General features: G+C 41.0%; 1 protein-coding gene across 4 annotated transcripts in view; it reads right to left on the reverse strand.

The window, feature by feature from the left end:
• Positions 1–20,569, reverse strand: part of CTNNAL1 (catenin alpha like 1) — a 69,742-nt gene extending 49,173 nt beyond the window's left edge. For all 4 annotated transcript variants that reach the window (XR_009215080.1, XM_058444766.1, XM_032164813.2 and 1 more), the window contains exons 1-2: positions 20,339–20,569; positions 6,119–6,308 (exon numbers count right to left, since the gene is read on the reverse strand). Coding sequence is in view for 3 of the 4 variants with exons in the window: in XM_058444766.1 (XP_058300749.1) it covers positions 6,119–6,308; positions 20,339–20,479 (331 nt within the window). In the remaining variant the exon portion in view is untranslated. The remainder of the gene's footprint in view (positions 1–6,118; positions 6,309–20,338) is intronic.
• Between the last annotated feature and the right edge of the window lie 46 nt (positions 20,570–20,615).

Raw genomic sequence — 20,615 nt, forward strand, 5'->3', positions numbered from 1 at the left:
AGAAAATAATAGCATACTCTTAAGAACTGTGGCAAATTTTGCCCTCACCCAGTTTGAAAAACATCATAATTTTTGTTTCCAGTGGTAATGCAAACTACACAATCTAAAAGCCTCCTGCCCTACAAGACAGTAAGAGAAATCCCATGAGTCAAAAACCAAAGAATACCCTAAAACCCGAGCAATAAGCAGGTGCCAAGGCTTGGCCTGGGGCGAGGCCGGGGAGAAGTCAGGGGTCACTGCCAATCTCCACAAGCTGAACGGCCTTGGGTTTTCACGGATCCTCAGAGAGAGAAAAAAGACAGGGCTTTGGGCCCCAAGGGATGACATCTTCAATACAATGGGGGCCCCCCCGGAAAGAACTGTCAATAGGCAAAAAGAAACAATAAGGAAGTTTGTCTGACAGTCAGCCTGGACTTTGGGTGGGGAAAGTAAACCAAACAAAAGCCTCCCTCCTGAGAATTCAAACCACAGGCTGGCCCTCATTTAGGCTGCAGTTTGAATTTATATAAATTTCTTACGATGCCTGGCGTAAACCATTCTATTAATTGAACACCCAACCCTCTAGAAAAATTATCTTCTTCACTGTCGCTATCAAAACTTTTGATTTCTGTAATGGTAATTATCTGCTAACAAAACGAGTATTCTTGTATTATAATACAAGGCTATAATATTCTTCAAACCTCCATACTGTTAAAAAGATTTTTAAAATAATAAACCTTTAACCAACTTACAGTGTTCAAGATCATTTTTTAAAGTCCTAAATATACCTGTGTGCCTAATGGATTGATTTTCTTACAAAAGCCCTCCTGTCAATTCTATTACATACACAAAATAATGTGTCAGCTCATAGGCTAAGGATCTTGAGTAAAAAGTATTGGAATCTTAATGGAAAGGCCACAGGGTGAAATATAAGTCAAGGTTTAGAAAGATCAGTCTGGCAGGCACAGTGGCTCACACCTGTAATCCTAGCAGTTTAGGAGGCCAAGGCGGGTGGATCACCTGAGATCAGGAGTTCAAGACAAGCCTGGCCAACATGGCAAAACTCGGTCTCTACTAAAAAAATAAAAAAATTAGCCAGGTGCGGTGGCAGGGGACTGTAATCCCAGCTACTCAGGAGGCTGAGGCAGAGAATCGCTTGGACCTGGGAAGTGGAGGTTGCAGTCAGCTGAGATGGTGCCACTGCACTCCAGCCTGGGTGACAGAGTGAGACTTGGTCTCAAAAAAAAAAAAGAAAAAAAAAGAAAGATCAGTCTAGTAGGACTACATAAAATAGAATGGAAAGGAAAGACTTAGAGCCAGGCTATTGTATCAATTGTGGGTGTGAAATAGTAGGGACCTTGCTAGTATAGTAGCCATAGGAACATTAAGAAGATGATTTGGGAGACACTAAGAAAACATAAAATTAGTACCTGACCAATGATAAGAAGGAAAGAACGAGTGAAAAAATGGCCTCAAAGTTGTAAACCTAAGTTGCTTAAAGAAAATCGAAGGGCATGGAAGACAGATGATAATTTTACTTTCAGACAACGGGAGTTTGAAATAACAGAGGAATACAGCAAAGACAAGCCACAAGACATGGACTGGTAATGCAGACTTGGATGTCTTGTGTATAATGACAATAGCTGAAGCTCTACAGATAGAGGAATTCTGTGGTAGCCAGCCTTCAAGATGGCTCCCCATGATCCCCACCTACTGTTATTCACAACCTTGTGCTGTCTGTCCCCTCCCACATCATACCAGGGTTGGTATGGTGGAAGTGGTGGTATGTCACTTCCAAGCTTAGGTTCTAAAATCACTGAGGCAGCTGTCTGGGTTGCTCTCTCTCTCTGAGAGAAGCCAGTTGCCATGTCATAAGCAGCCCTTACTACACAGAGACCTATGTGGAAAGGAAGTGAGGCCTCCAGCCAACAGCCAGCAAGGAAGTGAAGCCTGCCAACAACCATGAGAGGGAGGCTGGAAGCAGAACTGCAGTCCAGTCAAGCTTCCAGGTAACAGAGGCCTGGTCAACACACTGACAGCTACCTCATGAGACACTCTGATCCGGAGCCACCCAGTGAAGCCACTCCTTGATTGGTGCCCCCTCAGAAACTGTTTGAGATAGTAAATGTTTGTGGTTTTAAGTTGCTAAGTTTGGGTTAATTTGTTACACAGAAATAGGTAACTAATACAAAGTTTCGATAGCAAAGAACAGAGAACGAAAGTGCTTAGAATTAACCTTAAGGCATACAGAAGGGGCAGGAGGAAAAGTATCAGTTTGCATTCTATCATTACTAGCTAAAAGGATAAAAATGTTTCCTCTGATCCTCTGGAAAATGTTAATTTTTTTCTACACCTCTCAACCACAAAAGATACCACATGTAAGCCTGAACATATGGCATTATTCAACCTTTCCTTTTTCTGACTAGACCCCAGGCATTTAACTCATAAGTACATGGGATAGTAACATTTGGTCGGCTCCACCAACATGGTCAATTGCTTCCTTAACATTATAAAGTTGTTCAAAGTGTAAACTGTTCAGAAATCAGTTCCCTAAAAAAGTCACAAAGCTGTCTTACAGCTTCACGGGTATCATTTTTAATTTATTATATGTAATTACTAGTGCTGTGTCTTAATAGGAAAACCCAAGGTCAATCAAACACAAATATTTGTTGAACTTCCATATAAAACATAAATATAAACCTTGCCTGGTAGCCAAGTAAAAAGCAACAATATAATGTTAAGAGTTCAACACAGGGAAGTAAGAATAAAAATTAATTATTATAATGACAACTAATATTTATTGAGCACTTACTATGTGTGAAATGATACATGCATTATATCCAAACACATCTACAAACCCTAACAGTCTCATTTTATAGATGAGAACACTGAGGTTTAGAAATGTTTAATAGATTGCCCAATATACCCTGCTTGCAAGTAGAAGCACTAGGATTAAAGTCTAGGCAATCTGACTCAAGACTTCAGTTCTTTTTTTTTTTTTTTTTGAGACAGGGTCTCACTCTGTCATCTCCCAGGCTGGAGTGCAGTGGCACCATCACTGCTCACTGCAACCTCAACCTCCTTGGGCTCAAACAATCCTCCCATCTCTGCCTCCCAAGTAGCTGGGACTGGAGGCATGGACCACCACACCTGGCTATTTTTTTTTCTTATGTTTTGTAGAGACAGGGACTCACTATGTTGCCCAGGTTGGTCTCAAACACAGCTCAAGCGATCCACCCGCCTTGGCCTCCAAGTGTTGGGATTACAGGTGTGCGCAACTGCACCCAGCCAGCTCCAGTTCTTTATCTACTACTTTATATTAGTTCCCTCAAATGAACGCTGTTGTCGAAAAACGAAAATGATTCGTAGGGGTTGAGTGGGCTAGAAACATTACAGCAGTGATTTAATGAAGTCTTAAGTTTGTATGTGTTAAGAGAAAAAAAGGCTTCTATATTTTACAACTCCAGAAGGCATCATTCTCATACTCTTACCTGAGTGACACTAGGAGGAAGATGACATGTGGAGCCCATGAAACCTGACAGCTTCCAAAATACTCCGTTTATGGAGCTGCCTGGGCGTATGGTACTCGTGTCAGTGTACCACGTCCTCCTCTCTCACCTTACACTGAGCACAATGACATGCTACAAAGCCAACAAGGAGCACAGGACTCAGGTTGTCCTTTCGTTTAAAAATACTGTACTCCTGCTTTAATCAATGGTTGTTAGAAGAAACAGTAATTTTTTTATTTCTTTTTTTTAACTACAAAGCTTTCTTGCAAAAAGAAACAGTAATATGAAGAACATCTCTACATTTTCTGTTGAATTGTCCATTACGTAATGTCTGTTTCATAAGCACCCACACAATAATTTAGTGTCAGGAAAAAAAGTCTCTCCTCTTACAAGCTGGTTTGCTTCCTTTCAACAAACAATGAGATTATATAACCCTTTATTTCCCACATTTTTGTCTTGCCTTCCAGGAAGTACAAAGATAAATTTCATGCTTAATTAAAATAATAATGTTTGCCAAAGTTTCTGGTTTATTTTCACATCCTATTTTAATAAGTTTATTGAACATGTCTTTTATTGTTAGTGCTTTCAAATCCTTTTCTAAAGTCGGAAAAATATAAATTATGACTAGAATAAGGACATCCCCCCCTGCTTCCCACATAAAACCTATTCTCTGTCCCAGTGAATGGCTAGAAATCCAAATGTCAACCCAGGGTCTTCCCTTTCCTTTAGTCAACAATTCTCTTTTACCTATTCAACCACCTTAATAAGTATTTTGTATACTCTTCCTGTTCTTTACAGCCCTATTACACTGACTTGGCCTAGCTGGTTTTACCACAAAAGCTTCCCTATTAATCTCCCTGCCTTCAGTCTCAACCTTCTCTCAGGCTGCCCTCATTCGTTCACTTCCTCCACACTATCAGAAAGACTTCTATCTAACACAAAACATCTGTGAAATGTTCTTGTTCTGAAAAAACAAAACAAAACAAAACAAAATAACACAAAACAATATGTCTTTCATCTGGCTCAAAATTTCTCAATGACTCCTAGTATAGAATAATAGTTGAAATCATCCACATAACATACAGGACCGTGTATGATCTTGTCCATCCCTCCACATTTACTTGGTTTTATCGCAGTCACTCTCCTCCTGCTGATGACCTGCTCCTCTCTCAGAGTTCCTCATCTCAGTAGATGGCACCACCATTTGCCCAGCTGTTCATATCCCAAATCTTGGAGTTATCCCTGGCTCTTCTATCACATCCAAACCATCAGCCAATCCTATCAGCTCCACCTTGGCAATATATTGAAACAAAGCCACCTTCCACCACCTCAAATGCTATCGTCTAGTCTAAGTCACCATCATCTATCACCTGGACCACTGTGACAACCTCCTAACTGGTTTCTCTGAATCCATCCTCACACCCCCTAAAATGTATTTTCTACACAGGAGCCACCAGTTACCCTTTTAAAAATATAAATGAGATAATGTCATTGCCCAGCACAAAATCTCTCACTAATCCCTCATTCCACTTAGAACATAGTCTAAAATTCCAGTCCTTGCCTATTCTCACTTTCTCCTTGCCAGGAATGCCCTTCCCCCAAGTATCCACATAGCTCAGGCCTTCATTCCATTGCAGTCTCTGCTCTAATGTTCCTTCCTTAGCGGGTCTTCCTAATCCCCTGTCCCAGGAGTTCTCAACTGGGGGCCATTTTTACCCCTCATGGGACATTTGGCAATGTCTAGAGCTATTTCTAGTTGTCCCATGGAAGGAGAGGGGACCTTCCAGCATCTAGTAGGTAGAAGCTAGTGATGCTGATAAACATCCTACATTGTACAGGTCAACCTCCCACAACAGAGAAGTATCCAGCCCAAGATGTCAGTAGCACCAAAGTTAAAAAACCCTGCCCTCTCTAAAACAGCACCTTCATTGTTCTCCTAACTCTTACCTTGCTTTTTTTTTTTTTTACATGGTAACGATCACCACCTGACATTACATATATATTCATTTATGATCTGTCTCCCTCAGCAGAATGCAAGGCCCACGATGGCAGATTTTGGACTGATTTGTCCATGCCTATCTCCCTATGGTCTAAAAGAATGCCTGATATATCACCAGCATTCAGTGAATATTTATTGAAAAAATTAATGGATAAATGATACTTCAACAAAGCTGCAGTCCTCAAAACACCCTAGGTTTTCAAAGGCTTCTGTGCTACCATCTATAGAGAACTGTGAACCATCACAAAGTTTGAAGTCACTATGATTTGTTTGCTGTAGAATACTAATGGATACTAATGCTTATTTCCATTTCCTATGTCATGGAAGGTAGACTAATATGTTCTTAGAGAATAGAGGCCACAGCTCCCACTTCTCTGTCTCTTTCACATCTCAATGGCTGATGAGGATGGCCGATCACTAACTCTGACCACTGAAGGAGTCCTGTGTTTCAGATTTAGGACTTGATCCAAGCGAAGTGCAATATTTGCGGAAGCTAATCCAGGCCTTTAATGTTTGAGGCAGCCATAATCAAAGAGCTATATATCTTTATTCAAAATAAAACAATAATTTTTCATCATAACCAAAGCAATAAAAGTGGTATGAACAGTCTTCAAAATCAATATCCACCTACCTGCTTGTTTAGCTTCAATACAAGCAATATTTATTTCTTCTTTCAAATCCCAGTTTTCATTGGCTATAGCTTCTCCTACTTTAACAAATCTTCCAACTGCCAAGTTGACAGCTTGTCCTACACGCTGAATTGCTTGCAGAGTTTTATCAGACTTTTTGGTATTATCTTTATGATTAATAAGTGTGGTGATCTAAAAATAAAAGATAAAAGCAACTTTTATCTCAATACCTTTTTTTTTTTAAGCTGTATCACAAAGTCAAAGAAAATGAAGCCTGGCATATTGGATAGCTCAATAGACTAAATCAATAGTTAGAGATGCTTCAACAGAGACAACCAGCAAAGTATCCTGCATCATTCCTTAGGACAATGTTTCCATTAATTACAACTCCAAGTTCACCTGAGGGCAGTTATCTGGGGCATGCAGTTTATCTGGGGCATACAGTTCCAGAGGCCCTCCAGATCTTTCAACAAATCTTAAGGAGAAAAGTAGAAGCGGATAGATCATTACATTCAGAAAGCCAAAATACTTCAGGTCTAGTTTCCTCTACTACGACTTCAGATGCTATGAGAGTAGAGACAGCTCTTCTTCCTCTCCATTCCACTCCGTTGCCTACCATGGAGCACAGGTTGTACAAAATAGTACTTGTGCCATACATGTTTACCAAATTAACTAGATACTTTAGAATGAACATTGTAATCTATATTTTACATCGTGCTAAGTTTTGTTGCATCCGACTCAAAATAAACGAAATACCGAGAGTTTTAACACTTGATCCCAGGCCGTGAAATAAAATACAAAACGTGACAACTTCAGCTCACTGAAACAAACATAATTCTTCAAAATATCTTAGGAAACTAGTACATGAACCATGCTGACATCTAAGAATATTTATTAGAGAAATGTTGTATGAAAAACATAGATTCCCCAACTACTGCTCAATGTACATGTACTAGTATTAAAAGAGGGGGAAGAGCATTACAAGAAGGGGAAGAGAATCACTTCTACTCTTTGCACAACTACTATGTGCCAAGCACTGTATGTTTAGGTATTAATAATTTAGAATTAATAGACCTGGGTTTGAGTCTTGGCTCGGTGATTACTTGCTAAGTGATCTAGGGAAATTTAATCTCTAAATTACCTCAACTACAATATTGCTTTTCATCAAATTTTGAGTATCTACTATATGCCAGTTGCTAAGGATGTATCAGTGAATGAGACTAAGACAATCCCACCCCCAGTAGGTTTACAGTATGGTAGAATAGCAATAATTCAGTTACACAAAATATATTTGTTGCACACTATCATATCCCAAATAAAATTCTAGGCAAACCTGAAATAACAATCAACAAGAAAGAAAAGCCCATGTTCCCATGGGGCTTACATTCTAGTGAAGGAGTGGAGGAGAACTAAAAATCACATAAATAGGTAAACAAAAAATAAACTTTAATATAACTGTTATGTACAAAATGTTAGGATAGTGTGATATAAAGTATCTGTGTAGCTACCTGAAATTGATTGGTCTTCCTTCTAAGAGGAAGGGATGTTTAAGCTGAGAGCTAAATGATAGCGAAGTAGTCAGACCAGCAAACATCAAAGGATAAAGAGCATTCTAGGAGAAGGAACAGTGGAGGGGAAAAAAAAAAAAAAGCCCTAAGGAATGAGCCTCTCCTGTTCAAGGAATGAGGTGAAGTCGGAAGTGCTAAAGGACAGTGGGTCAGGGGCAAGTTAAAACCAATATCCAAGAGATGGGATGGGCAGGGACCAGCCTGGAATAAAGGGTTCTGGAATTGGAATAAATAATTTATATTGGCTGGGTGCAGTGGCTCATGCCTGTAATCCTAGCACTTTGGGAGGCCGAGGCAGGCAGATCACAAGGTCAGGAGTTCGAGACCAGCCTGGCCAACATAGTGAAACCCTGTCTCTACTAAAAATACAAACAAAAAAAAAAATTAGCCAGGTGTGGTGGCACATGCCTGTAATCCCAGCTACTTGGGAGGCTGAGGCAGGAGAATCGCTTGAACCCAGGAGGTGGAGGTTGCAGTGTGCCAAGATTGCACCACTGCACTACAGCCTGGGCGACAGTATGAGACTCCATCTCCAAAAAAAAAAAAAAAAAAAAGAACTTATATTTTATTCTATGTATTACAAGAAGATACTTAAGGGCCTTTAAACTAGAAAATACTATAATCTCTGCAGTAATTTGAAGCTATTGAAGGGTTTTTTAAACACAAAAGTGATATAATCTCCACAGTGGTTTGAAACCACTGAAGGTTTTTTAAGCAGAAAAGTGGTATAATCTCTGTAGTGGTTTTAAAACATGTCCACAAATTCTCCCCTCAAGAGGTAGAGCCTCATTTCTCTCCACATGAGTGTGGACTGCACTTGGTGACTCACTTCTAATAAATGGAATAAAGTGAAAATAATGGAGTGCTTCTAAGAGTAGGTCATAGAACACACGGTGACTTTCATCTTACTTACTCACTCACTCTCTGCAGGATCAATCACAGTGGGAGCAAGCCAACTGCCACATAATGGAAGGCACTCAAGCAACCCTATGGAAAGCCCCACAAGGTAACTGAAGGTTCTGGCCGAAAGATAGTGAAGAACTGAGGCCTCACGCCAACAGCTGAATGAGTGAACCTGAGAGCAGATTCTCCAGCCCCAGTCAAGCCTTTGGATTACTGCAGGCTTGGTCAATCATCTTTATTTTGATTTTATGAGAGAGCTCACTCCAGAACCACCAGGTAAGCCACTCTAGAATTAACCCGCAGAAACCGTAAGATAATGTTTGTTGTTTTAATGCACTAAATTTCAGTTAATTTGTTCTGCATCAATAGATAACTAATACAGATTTTGGTGCCTGGATCTGGGGTGAGGCTGTAATAAAACTTAAAATGTGAGAATGGCTCTAAAATTGGGCTGTGGAAATTGAAAGAACTTTGAGTGAATAAAAACTAGAAACGTCAAAGAAATTTTGCAGAAGCATGATGACCTTTGAGGAAGCTGTCTTAGTTAGGGGTGCTATAACAAAATACCTTAAACCGAGTAATTTACAAATAACAGAAATGTACTGCTTACATTTCTGGAGGCTGGGAAGTCCAGGATCAAGGCACCAACAGATCTGGTGTCTACTAAGGACCCATTCCACACAAGTGGTGTCTTCTATGTCCTCACAAGGCTCCTGAAGCCTCTTTTATAAGAACACCGATCCTATTCATGAAGGCTCCCTTGTGACATAATCACCTCCCAAAGGCCCCAACTCTTAATACCATCATTATGAGGGTTAAGTTCCAACATATAAATTTTGGGGGAATGCCAACAATCAGGCCATAGCAGAAGCTATGGATAAAAGCTTAAAGAAAAGTGAGAAAAATCTTACTGGAAACTGGAGAAAAGGGGTTCCTTGTTATATGGTGACAGAAAGTCACCCTCATTAACATGAAAAGGAGAAAATATACCTAATGAATTCGGAGATCTAACTAAGGAGATGTCAAAGCAGACTCTGAAGTTGCTACCTGGTTTCTTTTTGCTGCTTACAGTAAAATGTAAGAGAAGAGAAAAATTAAAAGAAACACGGATAAATAAAAACAAGCCAGAACTTGCTGGTTTTAAAAATTCCTTCTCCATGCCGTGCATGGTGGCTCACACCTATAATCATCAGCACTTTGGGAGCTGAGGCGGGCAGATCACCTGAGGTTGGGAGTTCGAGACCAGCCTGACCAACATGGAGAAACCCCATCTCCACTAAAAAAAAAAAAAAAAAAAACAAGTTAGCCAGGCGTGCTGGTACATGCCTGTAATCCCAGCTACTCGAGAGGCTGAGGCAAGAGAATCGCTTGAATCTGGGAGGCGGAGAATCTTGGTAAGCCAAGATCGTGCCATTGCACTCCAGCCTGGGCAACAAGAGCAAAACTCCATCTCAAAAAAAAAAAAAAAAAAAAAATCTTCTCCAGATGGCACACCATACTAAAATTAAGAATGGCTTCCAGGCAAAAATAAAATCTAGGGCTGTGTCAAGAAAGCACCTAAAGATGAAGCTAAGGGTATGACTATAAAATCTTAAGCTCTCAGAAAGGTCCAAGGTATTGCTTCAGACAACCATTCAGGTAAACAACAGATCTCCTAAGAAGCCTAAAGGTATTACTCCTCAGCAGTCCCAGCAGAAGCCCAAGTTAAAGAAGAGCATATATCAAACAGACTTGTGGGTATGGGCTTTTGTCTAGTAGAATGAATTCAATATGACTCACAGGAGACCAACAAAATTTTTAAGATAATTGTGTTTGCAGAAACCCTATCAGCTTGGACTAAAAGGGAATACATCTTTGTATGAAAAGAAGCTTTCATACCAGCCCCTGCTCCAAACTTCCATAGGCAGGGAACAGGCTGAGAAATCTATGCAGCTGAAAACATGAGCTACAATTCATGTAAAATAATGACTTAGAGGGCAGAATCAAGAGCCATGAACTATTTCCAGGACTTCAGTCTTAATCAAGGAACTGGCAACATTTGCCCAGGAGGAGTTCAGAATGCCATAAACCAGTGGCTCCTATTTTTTTTTCCATTTTTGAACAGGACTCTATAGCAGTTATTCTATACTTTCTATTTTCTCATTTTTTTGAACAGAAGAGTCTATAGTGGTCATCCTAAAGCTGAAAGACATTACACTTAAGGAACTACTACATATAAGAAGTCTCTCCTGGATCATATTTGTAATAGATACCAACATCGTGGATTTCCAGCTGATGTTGTGACTTTGGAGAGGATATGAATGGGGAGAGGTTACTTGCAGGTGGGAATAAGGTAAACAATTTGTGGGCAGAGGTTAGAGTGTAGGTAGTTCTAAAATATGTCCACAAATTATTTGCTATTCCTCCCTTAAATAGGTGAAGTCTCATTCCCCTCTCCTTGAGTACAGGCTGAACTTAGCTACTTATTTCTAACTAGTAGAATAAAACAGTAGTGACAGCATGCTACTTTTGAGGGCAAGTCATAAAGTCACTGTGGTTTTCATCTTTCTTTCTCTCTGTTCACCCTAGGGAAAGACAATTCCCAAGTCATGAAGACACTTGACTGGCCAAGTGGGAAGGCTCGTATCATGAGCCTAAGGAAACTGATGCTAAAAGGTGCTTATTTAAGGTCACACAGCTAATAAGTGCTAGAGTTAGGATTCAGAGTCAGACATTTCAATTCTAGAGACCATACTCCTAAACACTACCCTATAATGTCATACAACAACCCAGTGAAATAGGTTAATATTAATCAACCTCATTTCCCCAAATTGGAAAATGGGGGTAATAATCATCCCTATTTTACAAATGAGGAAGTTGGATATCAAGAAGTATGGGAGAGTTAGGATTTAAATCCAGATATTCTGACTGCAGAGACTAGCCTCTTAGCCACTTAGCCATATTGCCTTCTCTGCCTTATAATGTTAATAAGAAGAGTTGGCTGGGCGCAGTGGTTCACACTTGTAATCCCAGCACTTTGGGAGGCCAAGGTGGGCAGATCACGAGGTCAGGAATTTGAGACCAGCTTGGCCAACATGGTGAAATCCCATCTCTACTAAAAATACAAAAATTAGCCAGGCGTGGTCGTGTGCACCTATAATTCCAGCTACTCAGGAGGCTGAGGCAGGAGAATTGCTTGAACCTGGGAGGCAGAGGTTGCAGTGAGCTGAGATGATGCCATTGCACTCCAGCCTGGGTGACAGAGCAAGACTCTGTCTTGAAAAAAAAAAATAAATAAATAAATAAGAAGAGTTAATAAAATAATTAAAGCATTGTGTTTAACACAGTACCATAAACAGTTTATTGTAAGTGTTCAAAGACATACTATAATTAGCTATCTTACTTAATCCTCAGGTATTATTAAAGATTAAAAAACTGAGGCTGAGTGAAATTGCATACTTGGCTCATACAACTGATAAGTAGCCTAGTTTAGAATTTGAACTCAGGTTTAAACTGACACCAAGTCCCCACCTAATACTCCCTCTTTTACTGGAAGTTTTCAATCTTTCCTATTTTTTTTAATTGAAATGTTACCTAAAAGCCCATTACATAATCATGTGAAAGAGTCATAATAATTTTAATTTGGAGAATGACTGTGGGCCATGCTGCTGGGAAGCAGAGAACAAATCCTATTGGCACCAGCTTAATCCTTTTCCACACCTGACAGACTCTAGGGAATTGTTACTACCACATGAAAAAAAGAGAACTTGCTCAGCATTGACTATTCCAAGCTAACATCTTGGAAAAGACTCTGCAGTGGAAAGGAGTTTAAGTTCTTGCCATAGATTGAATGTTTGTGTCCCATTCCCCCTACCCCTCCACAAATCCTTATGTTAAAATCCTAACCCCCAACGTGATGGTATTAGGAGGTGGGGCCTTTGGGAGACGATTAGGTCATGGGGGAGGAGCTCTCATGAATGGGATTAATGCCTTTTAAAAGAGGCCTCAGAAAGCTCTCTCACTCATTTCCACCCTGAGAGAACAGTGAGAAGACAACTGTCCATGAACCAGAATGTGGACCCTCACCGGATACTGAAACTGCCTGAACCCTGATCCTAGACTACCCAGCCTACATAACTGTGAGGCATAAATTTCTGTTGTTTAAGGCACCCAGTCTATTGTATTTTTTATAGCAACCCGAACAGATTAAGGTGATTTTGTTTATTAAATATTTCATTTACAAAAAGTTTTAAAATTTCAATTACAAAGAAAAGATCCTGCAATTAGGCTAAAATATGAACTATTGTTCAGTTCCAAAAGACACATTTTGCTTTCACTAGAAGCGCCTTCCCCAGTGCATAATTAGGTGTGGCTGCCTTCCTTTTACTGGAAAGCAGTCTGGGAAATGTTCAATCCAAATATAGTATGCCTTTAAAATTTTATTTAGAGGAACTAAGTCAATATGTAACATTCTTTATTTAAGGTCTGCTTATATTCTAAAATTAGTTTCAAACGTTTTAAAAGGTAGGTTCATAAGTTATACATGTTTATTATTTATAAACAGAAATGGAAAATATAGGAGAGCCTCAAGAAATAAAAATTACCCATAATCCTACTATCCTCTGAGAATTCTGGCATAATTCTTTCCAGTCTTGTTTTATACATATAGATACTTAAATACACAGTTTTACAAAATTGAGATTAAACTTCACTTTCCTTATCATGTAAAAAATAAGACTAGCTAACATTTGTTAAGCACAACAGTACCAGGCACTGGCCTATGTGTTTTACATGTATCAATTCTTTTAATGCTTGCTTCTCCAGCATCTAATAGATACATACTATTATTACCCTAACTTTATAGATAAAAAATCTGAAATTTGAAGAGGTTAAGTATTTGCCTGAGGTCACAAAGCCAGGGGAGCTACCTACACTCTTAATCACTACACCGTCTCTCTTACCTGCCAGGATTACGTTAAGGATCAAGGGAAAGACAACTAGCAAGAGTGCTTTGTAAATTATAATATGCCAAATGCAATCTTAGCCATAGTTCTGCAAAAATAGGAAGGATATTAAATTGAGAGTCATAACTTGGAGTTGCCCTGACACTAGAGTCTAGAGAACAGCTAAATGAACAAGAGAAGAGGGCAGAAAAGGCATCCCTTGGGGGAAGAAAGAAGATCTGGTGTACTAAAGAACTCTGCTGTGGAATAAAAGAATAAGAATTAGGGTTTACTTGATAGCTTCTAACAAAGGGTGTCAAGAAGTGCAAAACACCAAAGCATATCCCAGCAGTTAAGGGCATGGACATCATTCTGCCTGGTTTTGAATTCTGGCTCTGCCATGTGACCATGTGGCAAGTTATCTAACCTTTCTGTGACTCTGTGTTCTCACCTGTGAAAAAGGAAATAATCATTGTACCCATCAGCCAGGCGTGGCAGATCACACCTGTAATCCCAGCACTTTGGGAGGCCAAGGCTGGCGGATCACCTGAGGTCAGGAGTTCAAGACCAGCCTGGCCAACATGGTGAAACTCCATCTCTACAGAAAAACAAACAATCAAAAAATTAGCCGGGCTTGATGCAGGGTGCCTGGGTGCCTGTAATCCCAACTACTTGGGAGGCAGAGGCGGGAGAATTGCTTGAACCCAGGAGGCAGAGGTTGCAGTGAGCCGAGATCCCGCCATTGCACTCTAGCCTGGGTGACAGAGCGAGAGTCCATCACAAAAAAAAAAAAAAAGAAAAGAAAAAAACACGCGTATATTCACATACACAAATCAGCAAAGAGCAGAGAGGGCGCCTTATCTACTCTCCTCATCAACAACGTAACTGCAACAAGAATCCTGAAAAGCTTCCAGGACAATGCAGAGAGTAATGGGAAAATGAGGTAGGCTACCTTAGAAATTTAAGGGGTCTGTATAAATAGTGAATAAAGGAAATCTATCATAGACAGGAAAAGACTAGTGGGCAGTAGAATAACATTCCACACCAGGGTGGAGTTCTGTGGCAGATATCCTTCTTCCCTTCCTTGAATAAAAGCATTATAAGACTTGGAGTGGGAATTCTGACAGGGAGAATAAAGTGATTATTAAAGGAGGTGGGGAGGTACTCTACATAAAATATGCTTGGTTCTTAGCCCAGGGCTTTTCAAGAAACTGTCTGAATTATAAAATATAAAACATATGAGTATATATAACATATATGTGTGGAGTTTAAAGAAATGAAAGAAAGACCTGTGCAGCCACCACCAAGTTTAAGAGAACAATGTCAGTATCTCTGACAGCCCATGTACTCTGTGGCTATTCCTTGTCCATATCACTCTCTTGTCCCAAAAGAAACCATTGTCCCAATTTTGTGTTCATCACTCCCTTATTATAACTATTGCACATACAGTATACCCTAAATGATATCTGGCTTAGTTTTATCTGGTATCGAACCTTTATTTTTTTTCACTCAACATTATGTTCTTGAGATTCATCCCCACTGATAATTATAGCTATGGTTTATTCATTTCAGTGACAGAGTATATCGTTATATGAACATAGCACAATTTATGTAAACATACTACTGTTAAAAGACATTTGGGAAGTTTCCAGTTTGGGGCCATCAGAAGTAAAAATGCTATCCACATTCCAATCCATCTTTCTTTTTTTTTTTTTTTTGAGACACAGTCTCACTCTGTTGCCCAGGCTGGAGTGCAGTGGCACAATCTTGGCTCACTGCAACCTCTGACGCCCAGGTTCAAGCGATTCTCCTGCCCCAGCCTCCCGAGTAGCTGGGATTACAGGCATGCACCACCACGTCAGCTAACTTTTGTATTTTTGGTAGAGACGGGATTGGTCAGGCAGGTCTTAAACTCCTGACCTCAGGCGATCCACCTACCTCAGCCTCCCAAAGTGCAGCGATTACAGGCGTAAGCCACCACGCCCAGCCCCAATCCATTTTTCTAACAGGCGTGTAGGAGTTTCTCTAGGGGTACTGACTTAGGAGTGGAATTGCTGGGCCACAGGTAATGCCCACCTTCAATTATAATAGATTACAACAAACCATTTTCAAAATGGTTGTAACACGGATATTCCTAACATCTCCACATTCCTCACCAACACTTATTCTCACTGTGGATTTTTTAGCTTGCAGTTCATTGATTTCTAATGAAGTTGAATATCTTTTCATATATCTTTTAGCTGTTTCCTCTTCTGTGAAATTATTTTTTAACCCATTTTTAATGGCTAATCTTTTTATTTTTTGTTCATTGGAGTATTTTATTTATTCTAGGTACTACAAATCATTTATTGGTTATTTGTGTTGGAATCATATTCTCCCACTTAATGACTTACCTTTTCGTTTTGATGAACAGAGGTTTTTTTTTTTTTTTTTTTTTTTGAGACAGGGTCTCACTCTGTCACTCTGTCACCCAGGCTGAGTGCAGTGTTGTGATCACAGCTCACAGCAGGCTTAACCTCCCCAGCTCAAGCAATCCTCACACCTCAGCCTCCAGAGTAGCTGGGACCACAGGTGCATGCCATCACACCCGACTAATTTTTTGTATTTTTTGTAGAGACGGGGTTTCACCACGTTGCCGAGGCTGGTCTCAAAATCCTGGACTCGAGTGATCCACCTACCTCAGCCTCCCAAATTGCTGGGATTACAGGTGTGAGCCACTGCGCCTGGCCTAGGTTCTTCATTTTAAAGAAGTCAAATTTATCCATTTTTTTCTTAAGGTTTATACTTGTGGTATACTAACAAATCCTTTCCCAGCATAAGGTAATGAAGATACTGCCCTATTTTTTTTTCTAAAAGTGTTGTGAGCTTTTTCATATTTTCTTTAATCCATCTGAAGTTGACTTTTTACTGGTATGGGACAGAGATCCAATTTCATTTATTTCTGTTTAGATATCCAATTGTCCCAGCTTAATTTTTTTTAAGTTCTTCCTTTCCCCACTGACCAGCAATGTCAATTGTCATTTACCGAGTTTCCATATATGTGTGGATCTGTTCTAGGGTTTTCTATTCTGTATCACAGGTCTATGTTTTTCACCCCTGTTCTGATACCCACATTGTCTTAATTACTACAGTTTTATAATGAGCCTTGAAATCTGGCAGAGCAAGTCCATCCACCTTGTTTCTCTTCTGCCTAATATTGGCCGTTTGTGCTTTCATATAAACTTCAGAATTACTTTTATCAAGTTCTACTGAAAAATCTTGCTGAAATTTTCATGGAAATTGCATTAAATTGACCAATAGGGATAATTGATATGTCTATAATATGTCAACCTAGGCTCGAACACAGTACTTTTCTCCATTTAGATCCATGTTGGCTTTTGATAAAATTTTTAAATTTTCTCCATGAAGTTTGACCACTTTTGCTATGTATATATAGAGAAAGAGCTCTATCTCTATATATACGTAGCAAAAGCAATATATTCTTAGGAAGCTCATATTTTGCTGTTATTGTTAATATAACTGGATTTTTTAATAATTACTTTTTCTATTCATTTTTTATTATTTTAAAATTATTTTTTAAAGACAGGGTCCTTGTTGGCCAGGCTGGAGCACAGTGGCATGATCACAGCTAACTGCAGCCCTGAGCTGCTGGGCTCAAGCCATCCTCCCATTTTTCAGCCTCCTGAATAGCTGAGACTAGAGTAGCTGGGATTACAGGCACCAGCCAGTGCACCTGTGCCTTGTTTGTTATCAATGTAGAAAAATGCAATTGATTTTAGTATCCTACATTCAGTGAACTTGCCAACACTCCTAATTTTTATAATTTACTTGTAGACTGTTTTGAGTTTTCTACATAGGTTATTATATCACACTGAGACTTTTGGTTTTTCCTCTCCTATATTTATTCATTTTATTTCTTCTCCTTGTCGTATTACACTGGCTAGAATTTCCAGTGCAATGCTGAATAGAAGCATAGCAGGCACCCCACTCTGGTTTCTGGCTTTAAAGGAAATGTTTATTTTAAATTTGACTGTTGCTATGATGTTAACTAAAAGTTTTCTGTGGATACTCTATCAGGTTAAGGACACTTTTTCCTCATACTAGTTCCCTAAGTGCTTCTTATCATTATTAGAAGCTGAATTTAGTTGAATGCTTTTTCTGCATCATTGTTATGAAAATATATCTTTTCTAATCTGTGAATGCAAAGAAAACTGTACACATTTTTCTAATATTGATATAATCTTGCATTCTTAGAATAAGGCCAGTAACCCAGGACTTTTCACTTAGAGAGTCAGAAGAAGCTAGATGATACCAGAATAGAAACTACCTACTTTAAACCGTTTAGTGCCAGTCCTACTTGTTTACCTCAAAACCCTGACTCCTCCATGACATCGCTGCTGACTCATCCATGCCTTCTCTGAGCTTTTAGGGTATGTACCATTGATGATGTTCATTTGACACTTTGCATGTGCTATTCTATACATGACCTACAGACCAACTAGAATATAAGCCCCTCAAAAAACAGCAACAAATAAGCACGCAATAAATGCTTGCTTAAAATGCTTAAAATATTCTTGTGGATGAGATGGTGAAACATGAGTTGGGTAATAATACAGCATTCTCAGAAAATGAGACTTGTGGACATATGAGTTTTCTGGAGAACTGCTTTTAATCTCCTAACACTGAAACTTTAAAATCATTCTAAATTGTACTTCCCTGCTTTGTTAACCGAGTATTCTGGCAATGCTTAATACATTTCTTGATTTTAACTTTTTCTTGTTAAAGACAGTCAATTATGAGGAATATCAGTTATGGTGTTGTGACAGAGATGGAGCTGTAGACATACAATGTGTGGGATGCAAAACTTCAGCTGTGACCCTGAACAAGGCTTTAACTGGAAAAAGAAAAAAAAAAAGGCAGGCATTCTTCCCCTTTGGCATTGACCTCTAACTCTCAGCAGTGATTTATACTTTTCTTCCTCTGCTCTCCTACCCTTCTCTGGCTTCTTTTACCCCAGAATTGCACAATGCAGAGCTGTAAGATTGATACATTTTTAGCAGTGCATGCTGTGAAAAGTTGCCATTTCTCCAGATTACGACTTTCTAGCTTGTTTTTCCACTGTGTACTATCTTTTTCTCTAAACCTCATTACTGCTTCTAATCTCTAGAGAGGACACAGCATAGTGCAGCAAAGAGAACCTTCTGGAGCCAGGGTACCTGGATGCAAATCCCAGTTTGGCACTTACTGAAAGCCCTAATGGCAAATTATTTAACCTCACTATTCCTCAGTTTCCTCGCCCATACCACGAGAATATATACCAACTTCACATGATTGTTATGAGAATTAATGAGTTAATATTTACAAAGTGCTTAGAACCTGGCCTACCACATAGTAAGCATTACATAGGTGTTATTTAAAAAATGGATAAAATACTATCAACTTGAACTCCATCACTCTTTTATCTCTCTGCCTCTTAAAACTGCTCCAGTATTTCTTATTTTGGCTGTGTTTGTGCTAGTGGAGATAGGGGAGGAGCGGTGGGTCTGACATTACTGCGAGATCCCAGTAGCCCTTCCCACTGGTCAGAGCCTCTATGAGACACAGGAAAAGGGAGGGAAAGTGTCAGGTAATACATCACTGCTCTGTTAGCCATGCGAAGGTGAAGAAAATAGGGATGTTTATTTAACCAGCATAACAGGAATCCGGGGACATGTGTGGCTGCTGTTTTCAAATATTTGCAGGGCTGGGCAGGAGAAAAGATAATAGCATTTAGAATTCTATGCAACAGCTACAGGCTCCCCTTCACTAAACATGTTTAAGCAGGGTACTGGTGGCCAGGTGTCAAGGATGCTAAAGAAAGAATTTTTAAAGTCAGATAATCTTTAAGATTTCATCTACCTCTAAAATCTTGGTAATCCTAGTATGAGTCACGAAGTGGTTACAACCTAGATGTGAGTCACACATCGCCAACGCGCTCCCGAAGGCACAGAATTCACTCCCCACAGTGCTTGGCATCTTACCACAGACCTAAGTGAGGAATTCTAGCCCTGAAGCTGCATATAACCCAGCTCAGAGAAACAAAAACTTTCCTAAAACTCAGGGCGTCGGTTAGCTGATTGGTAAATACAGTAACGCACACATCTCAAACGGGACTTGGCAAAACGGTGTGCATCTGGATTAACTGTCAGACAGTCTCCACGTCACTTTTCCACGAGGCCGGACAGAAGCGGGCAGAAGTGAGCAGCAGCAGGTTCAGGGGAAGGGGTAGGGTGGCCGGGATGAATGGGAGGCCAGCGAACTGACCTACGGCGGGGAGGGACAAAGGATCAGGGAGCGCACGCTGAGCGGGGAGGCCGGGAGGAATACCCCAGGCGGAGGAGCCGGGCTCGGGACCGGGCTGCGAACTGGTGACAGAGTCGATTATCGAGGAGGGCCCTAAGTGCCAGCGGGGGCCCCCGCGGGGGTCCTCTCTGCCTCGGGAGCTGGGCTCAACCACTCGCTCCGCGGAGGGGGCATCGCCCGGCCGGGGGCCCCCGGGAGCCACAGACCCGAGGCAGGTACTGGGGGCAAAGGCCCAGGCCGGCACCCCAGCCCCGCAGCCTCCCCTGCTGCCGAGTCCACTCAACCCAGCCCCCGGAGTTTGGATTATCCAGTCTCTCGCCGCCCGGACCGAGGCCCGGAGCCCCACACAGGCGGTCCGACAACAACGCCGCAGTGCCGGCGCGGAAAGTGGGGCAGCGGCTGCCTCCCGTCCGGTCGTGCGAGCGGCGGCCGCCATCGCGGGCCGCGGCGGGAGGGAGAAGAGGGGCCGCGCCAGGCGCCACTTTACCTGAGAAACCAGCGGGAGTAGCGTCTGCTCCACCGAGCGAGTTTTGATCTCCAGTCCCGAGTCGAGGGCGAAGCCTGAAGAGCCGGAGCCGTAGACTGCTCCGGCGCCGCTAACGCCGGCGGGTCCGGGAGAGGCGGCCATGGCCCTCGGTCTATCCCGCAGCCGGGACTCCGCGCCACGGCGAGCCTGCCGCCAGTCAGCCCACCAGCCCGAGGCGGCGGCGACAGGACACTCGCGCCAACCGAGCCCCCGCCCCCAGGGGCCCGCCCCCCTAGGG

This window comes from Hylobates moloch, unplaced genomic scaffold, assembly GCF_009828535.3.
Source record: "Hylobates moloch isolate HMO894 unplaced genomic scaffold, HMol_V3 SCAFFOLD_10, whole genome shotgun sequence".
NCBI lineage: Eukaryota > Metazoa > Chordata > Mammalia > Primates > Hylobatidae > Hylobates > Hylobates moloch.